The 12,684-nt window shown below is 45.7% G+C and overlaps 1 protein-coding gene across 4 annotated transcripts in view; it reads right to left on the bottom strand.

Annotated features, from left to right (window-relative positions):
* NSMCE4A (NSE4 homolog A, SMC5-SMC6 complex component) overlaps positions 1 to 12,684 on the bottom strand; it is a 30,053-nt gene that overhangs the window by 15,172 nt on the left and 2,197 nt on the right. For all 4 annotated transcript variants that reach the window (XR_006390430.1, XR_006390429.1, XM_044298296.1 and 1 more), the window contains exons 2-6: positions 10,872 to 10,952; positions 8,365 to 8,495; positions 4,185 to 4,336; positions 4,004 to 4,103; positions 1,229 to 1,319 (exon numbers count right to left, since the gene is read on the bottom strand). Coding sequence is in view for 2 of the 4 variants with exons in the window: in XM_044298296.1 (XP_044154231.1) it covers positions 1,229 to 1,319; positions 4,004 to 4,103; positions 4,185 to 4,336; positions 8,365 to 8,495; positions 10,872 to 10,952 (555 nt within the window). In the remaining 2 variants the exon portion in view is untranslated. The remainder of the gene's footprint in view (positions 1 to 1,228; positions 1,320 to 4,003; positions 4,104 to 4,184; positions 4,337 to 8,364; positions 8,496 to 10,871; positions 10,953 to 12,684) is intronic.

Here is a 12,684-nt window from a genome sequence, read left to right as displayed (position 1 = left end):
GTGAATGAGGAGTGAACCACTGAATAATTGCTTTGCCTGTGTTTCACCAAAAATGTTTTTTTTTTTTTTTTAGTTTTTTTGTTAACTCAGACAACCCAATTAAAAGGAGTCTGTCTTACAAACGATTCCCTTTAAAAGGGGTTTCTCAATATTTTCATATAGAGAGCCCCTACAGCAGGGCTGGCCAACCTGTGGCTCTCCAGCTGTTGTAAAACTACAATTCCCACCATGCCCTGCTGTCAGCTGTCTGGGCATGCTAGGAGTTGTAGTTTTTCAACAGCTAGAGAGCCGCAGGTTGGCCATCCCTGCCCTACAGACTCCCTACAGATCAGATATGTACGGTGCACCCTAAAATAATGAGATATATTGTTCATTTTTCCGGGTTTACAAATGTTACAATAATATGACGTGATTATTCTAGGACAGTAAAATGTAACCGTCATTTCAAAAACTGTTGGCATGGTATGGTGGCACATCAAAAGTTCGAAATGGTGGGGGTCTGGGTGCCAAGAGCCCCAGTGATCTCCAAAAGGAGAAGCCTGAGCTGCCTTCATCTAGCAAAGAGAGAGAACTCTTGGCTATGAGCTCCTATTTCCTCATTTGACTGATCGTGGGGACCTGGACCTTCAGTGATCAAAACTATGACAACGTTTTATGAAATGACAGGCTGCTTTCACACTGTCAGTGTTTGGTCCATGATTTCAGTCAGCGATTGTAAGCCAAGGCCGGTTGCAAGTCAAAAACACAGAACAGGAGCAAATCTTTCCATTATATCTCATCACTTTGGTGGCTCAACAATCACAGACCTTACAGAGGGCTCATGCACATGACTGTATGTATTTTGCGGTCCGAAAAAAATCCGGATGACATCTGTGTGCATTCCGTATTTTGCGGAACAGAACAGCTGGCCCTTCATAGAACAGTACTATCCTTGTCTGTAATACGGACAATAATAGGACATTTTAAAATTTTGGGCGGAACGGAGATACGGAAACGGAATGCACATGGAGTAACTTGTGTTTTTTTTGCGGACCCATTCAAATGAATGGTTCCGCATACAGCCCGCCCCCCAAAAAAACAGAACGGACACGGAAATAAAATACGTTTGTGTGCATGAGTCCTGACCGTGTGAAAGCAGCCTTACACTTTCTTTGCCCAAACATTATGTTAGATGGATATGTGACGATGAAGCCTAGTTTTAATCATTTCACTTGTAACACAATCTTACGATCCTCTCTGAAGTAAGTTTGCAGAAACCCTAAAATCCTTTCGACTTCCTTCTCTGTAGCCTCTTGGTGAGACTCTTCCATTTTCTTCAGCTACAAGAAAAAAAAAAAAACATTTTATTATGATTAGTGATCGATTTCTCCTATCCTGAGTGAACGGACAAGTTGTTCATATTAGAAAATCAAAAGGTTTGACTATTCGATTGTCAGAAATTGACACATGTTCTAGTGGTAATTATAAGATACTGTATTATTCGCTTTATAAGACGCACCTGATGATAAGACGCACTTAGGATTTTTAGAAGGAAGTTAAGAAAATAAAATATTTTGAACTAGTGCTGGTGGTTGGGATCTGTGGAGGACACTGTTATGGGAGAATCTGACCCCATAACATTAGGCCCTAGTCAAAGCAGCCATCACATATAAAGTGGGTGCAGAAGCCCCTAGCAGTGCTGCTCTGCTAAACTTGCAGTAATCACTTATCTGTAAGCAGTACTCGCCATGCACAGAGCGGGCAGGCCGGCAGCGCACGTCACGCTCCGGCCCCGCCCACTTCATTAATGATGGCTGCTCTTACCGGGGCCCAGCTTAATGAAGTTCATTGACTGCGTCAGGCCCCGCTACTACCCTGATAGCGCCCCTGTTTACATGTCACTGGTACATCGCAGGCCGCTATGCCTATGCAGCACAGCACCACCTGCGATGTGCCGGCCATGTAATACTGCTGTATTCGCTTTATAAGATGAACGGACATTTTCCCCACATTTTTGGGGGGAGGGGGAAAGTGTGTCTTATAAAGCGGAAAATATGGTATATAGTCACAGAACCACCACCAATTATGGGCTCATGCCTGTATTGAGGCCCACAAAAAGCTTGAATAGGTCCGCTATCCGGAATGAGCGATGCAGAACCCCATGGAAGTACTACGGAGCACTTCCGTGAGGTTTCTCTCCACCACAAAAAAATAGAACATGTTCTATTTGTTTGCGGTGCGAACGGATCACATACCCATTCAAGTTGAATGGGGCTTGATCCGTCTACGGCAAACGCACGGATCGTACCCCAATACACAGAACGGCCGGCACACGTTCGTGTGCATGAGCCCTAAACAATAAAGGGAGGTGTACAACTAGTATAGTGAAATCCACTCTCCTTGTTGTCTCACCCTATTCTTATGGGCCCTGCCTAAAAGCAAAATAAACTAACATGCGCAGCAGCTTCCTGACTCCCTTCCCTGCCCTCAACGTTGGCGTAGATCTCATAGTGAAGTGGCCCAGACATCTTCCATTCATCCGTCCTTCTAAATTTATAGAAATACATAGCTATATCTCTCTCTCTAGACAGTGGTTAAGAAACTTGTGGGGGCATTGTGTATTATATGCATCTCTGGGGCTGTACGTGAGATATTTTGTAGGGAGGGGAGGAAGGGGTTGGCAAGAACTAATTGAAATGCATCCAGGTGCTTGATGTCCTCCTGGCCCCACCCAGAAAAGGAAGAAAGTCCTCCAAATAAGAGATCATGCACACAAATTTATATTCTTTCCGTGTCTGTTCAGTTTTATTTTTTTGCGGAACTATTCATTTCAATGGATCCTCAAAAGAAAAAAAAAAGTTACTCCGTGTACATTCCGTTTTTTGTATGTCTGTTCCGCACAAGAATAGAACACTTCCCTTTATCATTTTGGACAAGGATAGGACTGTATTTTTTGCGGATCCGTTTTTTCAGACTGCAAAATACATACGGTCGTGTGCATGAGCCCTAAGTGACTAAAAATAAAAGTTTTTAAATCATAGAATAATAATTTTTAAGGCTACTTTCACACTGCCGTTTTGGTTTCAGTTTATGAGATCCGTTTCAGGGGTCTCACATACGGTCCGAAATGGATCAGTTTTTCCCTAATGCATTCTGAATGGATAAGGATCGGCTCAGAATGCATGAGTTCAGTTTCTATTCCGCTATTCCGCTTTGGAGACAAACAACAAAACGCTGCTTGCAGCGCTTTGGTGTCCGTCTGACGAAACTGAGCCAAACGGATCCGTCCTGACACACAATGTAAGTCAATGGGGACGGATCAGTTTTCTCTGACACAATCTGGCACAATAGAAAACTGATCCGTCCTCCACTGACTTTCAATGCAGTTCTTGACGGATCCGTTTTGGCTATGTTACAGATAATACAAACGGATCTGTTCTGAACGGATGCATGCGGTTGCATTATCAGTGCGGATCCGTCTGTGCAGATCCATGACGGATCCGCACCAAACGGCAGTGTGAAAGTAGCCTTCAGCCCACAGTGCTGTAACTAGTTACCTAGACCCGTGCTCACACTGTGCGGCACCACAGCTGTTGAGGGGCAATCATATGCCGATAACTTAGATGTACAAGCTGTTCCCAAGCTGCAGCAATCTCTGCAACATAACTTACTCTGCTTATGTTCATTTTAGAGTTAAATTGGATGGAGACAATTGAAATATAAATTTAGAAATGTTTTTAACTTTTGTCATGGACTAAAACCACTGGCATCACCATCTCCTGGCTGTGTGAAGCCCGGATCTACACTACCAACCATTGCCGACTTCGCACTCCCTTTTATCCATCCACCAAAAGAATTGAAATATTGGGTTACAGTCAAGTGCTGATGCTAGGGAGGCTCGTCCCCGTGGTGGCCTGCTATTGGCTGGCCAAACCCCCCCAACCCCAGATGTGGGGGGAAATCTGGTCAGGTAAAGGGGTCGTCTTCTCAAAGAATTAAGTCTTTTGGAGAGATTTCACTGTACCTGCGATGGCATCACGCTCTTCTCCTGCACTTTACTAGCCCTCTTTTGACGCTCTATCTTCTGACGAGCAACTGGAGGTTCAGTCTTAAATGAGCCTAACCTATTGGAAAATAACAACAAAATCTCTAACGTCTTAGAGGATAGAACATGTTTCTGAAGAACACTGCCGCCCAAAACTCACATGAAATGGAAGGTAGGTGTTCTTTTGAAGAATTTATTGGCTTCAGTTCCTAGTTTTTGCCAGGCATCCACCCCAAGATACCCCTTGGCACAACCTTCATCTTCACTGTCACTGTCTGGATTTTCCAGCCGATTTATGCCCATGAATGAAAGCTGCAAAAAAAAAGCATAAACACACAATGTCAGACCATGGCCGCTGATTTTCATTTATAGAGCCAGGGTAGCACTGATACGCTGCATCCAAGTTAAAAGACTAGTAAATGGGTAAACGCTCCAGTTATGTAGATGATCAAAGTTTTCCAATAGACCCAGTGAAGGGCTAGACAACTGCTTCTGCCAATGTGCTCATCTATCCCAGTGATGCCCTCAGCTCAAATAGCTGGCCAAGTGCAAACAGGGGAAAGCCATATTAAAGGGTCCTGACGGTTTTTAAAATTATCCCTGGAGCGGACAGGGTCCGTTCCACAGGACTTCCGGTCCAGAAGTGATCACGTCCCAGCCATAGTTCACACGACCACTCAGTCAGACATTGGCCTCAGCAGTCACATGAGCATAAACAGCACCTGGCCACAGAGGCCACATGGACTGGCTGACAATGGACGTGATGTCATCACTTCCGTTCTGACAGGGACTGGAAGCCCAAGGTAAATTTAGCACTTGTGTAAGGCCTCTTTCACACTTGCGTTGTCCGGATCCGGCGTGTACTCCACTTGCCGGAATTACACGCCGGATCCGGAAAAACGCAAGTGAACTGAAAGCATTTGAAGACGGATCCGTCTTCAAAATGCTTTCAGTGTTACTATGGCAGCCAGGACGCTATTAAAGTCCTGGTTGCCATAGTAGGAGCGGGGAAGCGGTATACTTAAAGTCCGCGCGGCTCCCGGGGCGCTCCAGAGTGACGTCAGAGCGCCCCATGCGCATGGATGACGTGCCATGCGATCACGTCATCCATGCGCGTGGGGCGCCCTGACGTCACTCTGGAGCGCCCCGGGAGCCGCACGGACGGTAAGTATGCTGCTCCCCCGCTCCACTTTACCATGGCTGCCAGGATGCCAGGACTTTAGCGTCCCGGCAGCCATGGTAACCACTCTAAAAAAGCTAAACGGCGGATCCGGCAATGCGCCGAAACGACGTTTAGCTTAAGGCCGGATCCAGCCTTGCGGCAAGTCTTCAGGATTTTTGGCTGGAGCAAAAAGCGCAGCATGCTGCGGTATTTTCTCCGGCCAAAAAACGTTCCGTTCCGGAACTGAAGACATCCTGAGCGGATTTCACTCCATTCAGAATGCATGGGGATAATCCTGATCAGGATTCTTCCGGCATAGAGCCCCGACGACGGAACTCTATGCCGGAAGACAAGAACGCAAGTGTGAAAGAGCCCTTAAACATGTTTTTCTTTCTCAGGCTTCAGGCACATGACTGTATTTCGGATAATTTGTGCTTGCATTCTGCATTTTCCTCACTCCTATCAAGAGAAAGGACTATTCTCATCCGCATAACAGTCACACAGATCCACCAAAAATACGGACAGCAAACGGATTAAAAACACGGTCGTGTGCATGAAGCCTAAGGCTGGATTATCACTTTGCTTTCGTCTGTGCCACTTTTTGTCTGGAACCTAATGTATGGATGCCAGAGGCACACAGCACCCAAGCTTACGTTGTATTAATTGCCACCGGTTGGGTTAGGAAGCCACTTACCCATACACATTCGGAGTGCGACAGTGAGAAGTGAGCTCTAATGTCTAAACCCTTGTTTCCCGGAGAAAGAAAAGAACGGTCCAGTATCCTACAGGTCAGGAACTTTTCCCAATAGAGGCGCTAAGCATCATAACTTGTGTGAACCCTGCCTCACAGCAACCACTATAAGGCCTCTTTCACACGGGCGTCATGTTTTTTGCCCGGATAAGAGCCGGGTGCGTTGCGGGAAAATGCGCAATTTTCCCGCGCGAGTGCAAAACATTGTCATGCGTTTTGCACTCGCGTGAGAAAAATCGCGTATGTTTGGTACCCAAACCCGAACTTCTTCACAGAAGTTCGGGCTTGGGATTGATGTTCTGAAGATTGTATTATTTTCCCTTATAACATGGTTATAAGGGAAAATAATAGCATTCTGACTACAGAATACATAGTATAATAGTGCTGGAAGGGTTAAAAAAAAAAAAAAAAAGTTAACTCACCTTATCCTCTTGTTCGCGTAGTTCGTTCCCGGTCTGTTCTTTGCTAGCTGTGGGCTTGGGCTGAATGACCTGTGGTGACGTCAGATCACATGCTCCAATCACATGGTCCATCACCATGGTGATGGAGCATGTGATCTGATGTCATCAAAGGTCCTTTAGCCCAAGCCCACAGCTAGCAAAGAACAGACCGGGAACGAACTACGCGAACAAGAGGATAAGGTGAGTTAACTTTTTTTTTTTTTTTTTAACCCTTCCAGCACTATTATACTATGTATTCTGTAGTCAGAATGCTATTATTTTCCCTTATAACCATGTTATAAGGGAAAATAATAGGGGTGCACCGAAATGAAAATTCTGGTCCGAAACCGAAACCGAAAATTCAGGATACCCCTTGACCGAAACCGAAACCGAAACTGCCTTTTTGCCCAAATACTTTTAAAAGACCCCCCACCCCATAACAGTGCCATCCACAGACCCCCCCACCTCATAACAGTGCCATCCACAGACCCCCACCCACCCCATAACAGTGCCATCCACAGACCCCCACCCACCCCATAACAGTGCCATCCACAGACCCCCACCCACCCCATAACAGTGCCATCCACAGACCCCCCCACCTCATAACAGTGCCATCCACTGATCCACAGACCCCCCCACCTCATAACAGTGCCATCCACAGACCCCCCCACCTCATAACAGTGCCATCCACAGACCCCCACCCACCCCATAACAGTGCCATCCACAGACCCCCACCCACCCCATAACAGTGCCATCCACAGACCCCCACCCCATAACAGTGCCATCCACAGCCCCCATTGTACAATTAATAGATTAATAGAAAATAGCGGGGAGGAACTGGAAGGAGGAGCTGGGGGCCGGTGCGTTCACTGTTCTCCGGCCCCCAGCTCCAGTAGTTATAAAATGTTGTACAATTAATAAGAAATCTATTCATTTGGCCCCCTCTGCAGTATTACATTCAATACAGCCACATCCTACTCACAGGGCTGTCATCTTAATGCTGGCCGGCCGGGCAGAGGAGCGGCAGCGTCACAACTGACGTCATGTGCCCGGTCTACTTTCTGAATGAAGGAGGCGGCGCAGGCATGTGACGTCAGTCGTGATGCTGCCGCTCGTCTGCCCGGCCGGCCAGCACAGCCCTGTGAGTAGGATGTGGCTGTATTGAATGTAATACTGCAGAGGGGGGCCAAATGAATAGAATGCTTATTAATTGTACAACATTTTATAACTACTGGAGCTGGGGGCCGGAGCACAGTGAACGCACCGGCCCCCAGCTCCTCCCCGCTATTTCCGGCCGATATGTAAAAATATCGGCAGAAACAGATTAGGTGCATTCTCGGCCGATATTTTCGGCCGCCGAAATTTCGGTGCACCCCTAGAAAATAATACAGTGAATAGACTGTCACCTAGAACCCATGCGTGAAAATCGCACCGCATCCGCACTTGCTTGCGGATGCTTGCGATTTTCACGCAACCCCATTTACTTCTATGGGGCCTGCGTTGCGTAGATTATCGCACCGCAACGCACAAAGAGGAGCATGCTGCGATTTTCATGCAACGCATAAGTGATGCGTGAAAATCACCGCTCATGTGAACAGCCCCATAGAAATGAATGGGTCAGGATTCAGTGCGGGTGCAATGCGTTCAACTCACGCATCGCACCCGCGCGGAATACTCGCTCCTGTGAAAGGGGCCTAAAGGAATTAGGGCTACTACACACAGCCGTGTCTGTTTATGGAGATCTTGTACGGCACAGCTCGATCGCGTTACTTAGCTGCTTGGCTTCAGCGATCCAGACTTGACAAAGGGGTCCCATGTACCCCGAAACGCGTTGTCTCAGAATAAAGTAAAACTATATTGGACGCCTGGTTGTGTTCTGCGCCTTGTCCACCACAAGCTCGATTACCATGGTCCGGCTTCCTTCTAGTGCTACAATCTAATGTCTATGGGCAGCTGTATCACTTCCATGTAAATACATATAACATACCAGGTCTTCAGCAAATGACGTTGGGTCGAAAACCGTCATGTCTGCTTGGAGCTGATTGGCCTTTTCCTTCCCGAGATTGGTTGCCAAAACGAGTAACTGAGCATCGAGTGCAGCTTCTCTGGGCTTGGAGACTAGGGATGAAAGGTGCATTAATTCACCGAGAAGCAAAAAAATGGCAAACTGCACCAAATTTACCAAAGTCACTTTTGACATAATCTTAGAGCAACTCGCTAAGGCTACTTTCACCCTCGCGTTTGGTGCGGATCCGTCATGGATCTGCACAAACGCTTCAGTTCAGATAATACAAACTGATCCGTTCATGACGGATGCATGCGGTTGTATTATCTTTAACATAGCCAAGACGGATCCGTCTTGAACACCATTGAAAGTTAATGGGAGACAGATCTGTATTCTATTGTGCCAGAGAAAACGGATCCATCCCCATTGACTTACATTGTGTGTCAGGATTGTGTGTTTGCCTCCTCCTCATCAGGCGGACACCAAAACGCTGCAAGCAACCATTTGGTGTCCGCCTCCAAAGCGGAACGGAGGCAAACTGATGCATTCCGAGCGGATCCTTTTCCATTCAGAATGCATTAGGGCAAAACTGATCCGTTTTGGACCGCTTGTGAGAGCCCTGAACGGATCTCACAAACGGAAAGCCAAAACGCGAGTGTGAAAGTAGCCTAAGGCTACTTTCACATCTGCGTTTTACTTTTCTGTTTTGAGATCCGTCAAAGGATCTCAAAACCGCAGGAAAACACATCCGTTTGAATAATACAACCGGTTGCATCTGTTATGAAAGGATCCGGTTGTATTATATTGAAAATGAACATGCCGGATCTGACATCAAGTACTGTTGTAAGTCAATGGTCGCCAGATCCTTTTTTTTTTTTTATTTATAAAAAAAAATAAAAAATTGCGGATTCAGCACCATTGATTTACATGGTTTTTGATGCCAGATCCGGCATGTTCAGTTTCCCATGACGAACACAAAACAGAACGGAATGCATTCTGGCAAACTCGGTTCCGGTTTGTTCAGTTTTGTCCCCATTGAAAATAAATGGGGTCAAAACTGAATCGTTTTCCTACAGTTTTGAGATCCTATGACGGATCTCAAAACCGGAAAGGGAAAAGGGCAGGTGTGAAAGTAGCCTCAGCAAATCAGACACTTTCCTCTTACTTCTGCCACCTGTGGCTAGTGTAGTTTACAGCTATGGCCACATGTGGTGGATGTTCTGCAGAATCCACAGTGTATACAACAGGAGCAAAAATGGACAAGATTTTTTAAAAATGTCATCCACACACTGTGGAAACTTTCTGCAATCCACACATCACTTGACTCACAGTACAGATTTTATATCTTCAGAACGCCAATTTAGGCTGCGGTTTTCCTCCGTAGATTTCATCCTTTACTAAACAGACAATGCACTCCCTGGCAAATCCGCATGTAACTCCTAAGGATTCGTTGTGGGTTTTCAGCATCCAAATCCGTAGTAGACTAAGGGTATTCTGGCCCATTTTGCTGATAAATCTGCTTTAAATATTTACATTTTAATGTAGATTTACTATAAAATGACTGGGCATCAAAGGCAACAACTTCTGCGAGATGTTTGTGGGAAGCTTTAGGATATATTTACATGGGTCAGAAATGCCTTTTATCTGCTGTGAATTTATAAAGACAAATAGTGGCACAAACCTGAGGCTGAACTCGGATTTCAGCTGTGGATGCGTCAGTGAATCTACACTTGCCCCATTGTAATTCAATGGGGCTAATTAGGAATGAGCGAATCTACTTCGGATCAAACATCCGAAGTCGATTCAGATAAAACTTTGTTCTAATACTGTACAGAGCAGGAGCTCTGTACAGTATTAGAATGTATGGGCTCCGATGAGCCAAAGTTTTTTGCTTCGTGAAGTCTCGCAAGACTTCGCATAATAACTTCAGAACTTGATTTATACTGTAAAAAAAATAAAAAATAAACATTTCCCGAACCAGAGTTCTGGAAATGTTTTTTTTTTTTTTTTACAGTATAAATCAATTTATGAAGTTATTATGCTAAGTCTCGCGAGACTTCGCAAAGCAATAACTTCGGCTCATTGCAGCCAATACATTCTAATACTGTACAGAGCTCCTGCTCTGTACAGTATTAGAACAAAGTTTTATGCGAATCGACTTCAGATGTGTCATCCGAAGTAGATTCGCTCATCCCTAGAGCTAATCCGCAGCTTCTCTATATGGAAACCCTGGCAGTGGACACAGCCTTCTGCTTCCAGCTTCATCTACGGTTATGTTTCCAGCGGCTTCAGCAAACAGCGGGTCAGTGGGGGTGCTCCACCAATGTGATATTGATGACCTTTCCTGAGGAGCGGTTCTCAATATCTAAAAGACGGAGTACCCCTTTAAACTCTGCAGCATGCAGAGTTTTCCCACAGATTGCCAGTGGATTCCGTCAGGATGTAGGAGCGGACAGAAACCTGACGGTGGCCTAATGGTAGTCACTTACCTTCTGCAAAGAGCTGATTGGCTGCATGGAGAGTGTCCGTGAGCTTGTTACTTCTGGAGCTCAGCATGTCATCTCGGTTCTCTGCACAAAAAGAAGCATTAAAAGAAAGGTTCAACACGTCCTGAAGAAGGAGAGATTTCATCAGTATAGAAACGTTCAGTAACTCTGGCATCCGATAAGTCTACTTTCACACTGGCATTTTGGCTTTCCGTTTCTGAGATCCGTTCAGGGCTCTCACAAGCGGTCCAAAACAGATCAGTTTTGCCCTAAAGCATTCTGATGGAAAAGGATCCGCTCAGATTGCATCAGTTTGCATCAGTTCAGTCTCCATTCCGCTCTGGATGCGGTCACCAAAACGCTGCCTGCAGCATTTTTGGTGTCCATCTGACGAAACTGAGCCAATATGACACAATAGAAAACGGATCCGTCTCCCATTGACTTTCAATGGTGTTCAAGACGGATCCGTTTTGGCTATGTTAAAGATAATACAAACGGATCCGTCCTAGCACACAAGGCAAGTCAAAAGGGACGGATCCGTTTTCTATGACACAATAGAAAACAGATCCGTCCCCATTGACTATAAAATGGTGTTCAAGAAGGATTCGTCTTGGCTATGTTAAAGATAATACAAAACGGATCCGTTCTGAACGGATGCAGATGGTTGTATTATCTGAACAGATCCGTCTGTGCAGATCCATGGCGGATCCGCACCAAACGCGAGTGTGAAGGTAGCCTAAGACATTTTGATAGTTCATTCTCTGTGTCTTGCACAAAGCTGAAAGATAAACTGTAATCAGATCTGCCAATTTACAAAGCTGACACCAGCCGGGGCAGCCATACTGGTTGTCACTTTTGAGGTAGCTTCTTCAGAAACCCACGATAAACTCATTTTATTAACATCAGTCACCCGTGATGAATGTGAGATCAGTGGCCTAGGAAGAGTCTGCCAAACGGGACATGGAAAAGTATGAACTAAAAGTGGATGTTTTTATCCAGAAGTGCGGAGGAAACTACTACTCATCCCCCCCCCCCCTCCCCCGAGTCTATGATCAACCCTCTCATTCCCTGTATCTGAAGATTGTGGGCCAGCAACCCCCCGGGTCTATGGTCCACCCTCTCATTGGATCGAATGGCCAAGTATCAAAGGGTATCAAACATTGGGAACAATCCCAAAAATGACTACTTCACTAGTATCTTAAAGGGGCTTTGTCACTGTAGAGAAAGTTAAAACAAAGCACTTACTAATGTATTGTGACTGTCCATATTTCCTCCTTTGCTGGCTGGATTCATTTTTCCATCACGTTATACACTGCTTGTATCCATGGGTATGACCACTCAGCAATCCATCAGTGGTGGTCGTAACCATGGAAACAAGCAGTGTATCACATGATGGAAAAATGAATCCAGCCAGCGACGGAAGCAATATGGACATTCACAGTACATTAGTAAGTGCCATTTGCTGAAGTGACACAACCCCTTTAAGGTAACTTTACACGAAGCGATGATTGGTACGACTGAGCGACAAACGAATCGTTTCTTGGTGCAGGGAATGTTCCAACAATGACCCTTTAGACGCGCCGATTATCGTTCACAAAATTGCAAACGATGGAACATGCGATCGAAATTACTAAGCAGGCAGTTGCACTTACACAAAGCGATAACTTGAGCTGCAGAATGCTTTAACACACCCACGGCATAATCGCGCGTGCAGTGAGCGATTCCTGTGTACATGTATGAAATCGTTATGGTCCACCAATGATTTTTGTGCCCACACAAATGATCGAACCAACGAGAAATCTACCGATTGTCGCTC

The sequence above is a fragment of the Bufo gargarizans genome, chromosome 6, assembly GCF_014858855.1.
Source record: "Bufo gargarizans isolate SCDJY-AF-19 chromosome 6, ASM1485885v1, whole genome shotgun sequence".
Classification (NCBI taxonomy): Eukaryota; Metazoa; Chordata; class Amphibia; order Anura; family Bufonidae; genus Bufo; species Bufo gargarizans.
Note: the sequence above shows the minus strand (reverse complement) of the source record. Positions and strands in the feature narration are given on the sequence as shown.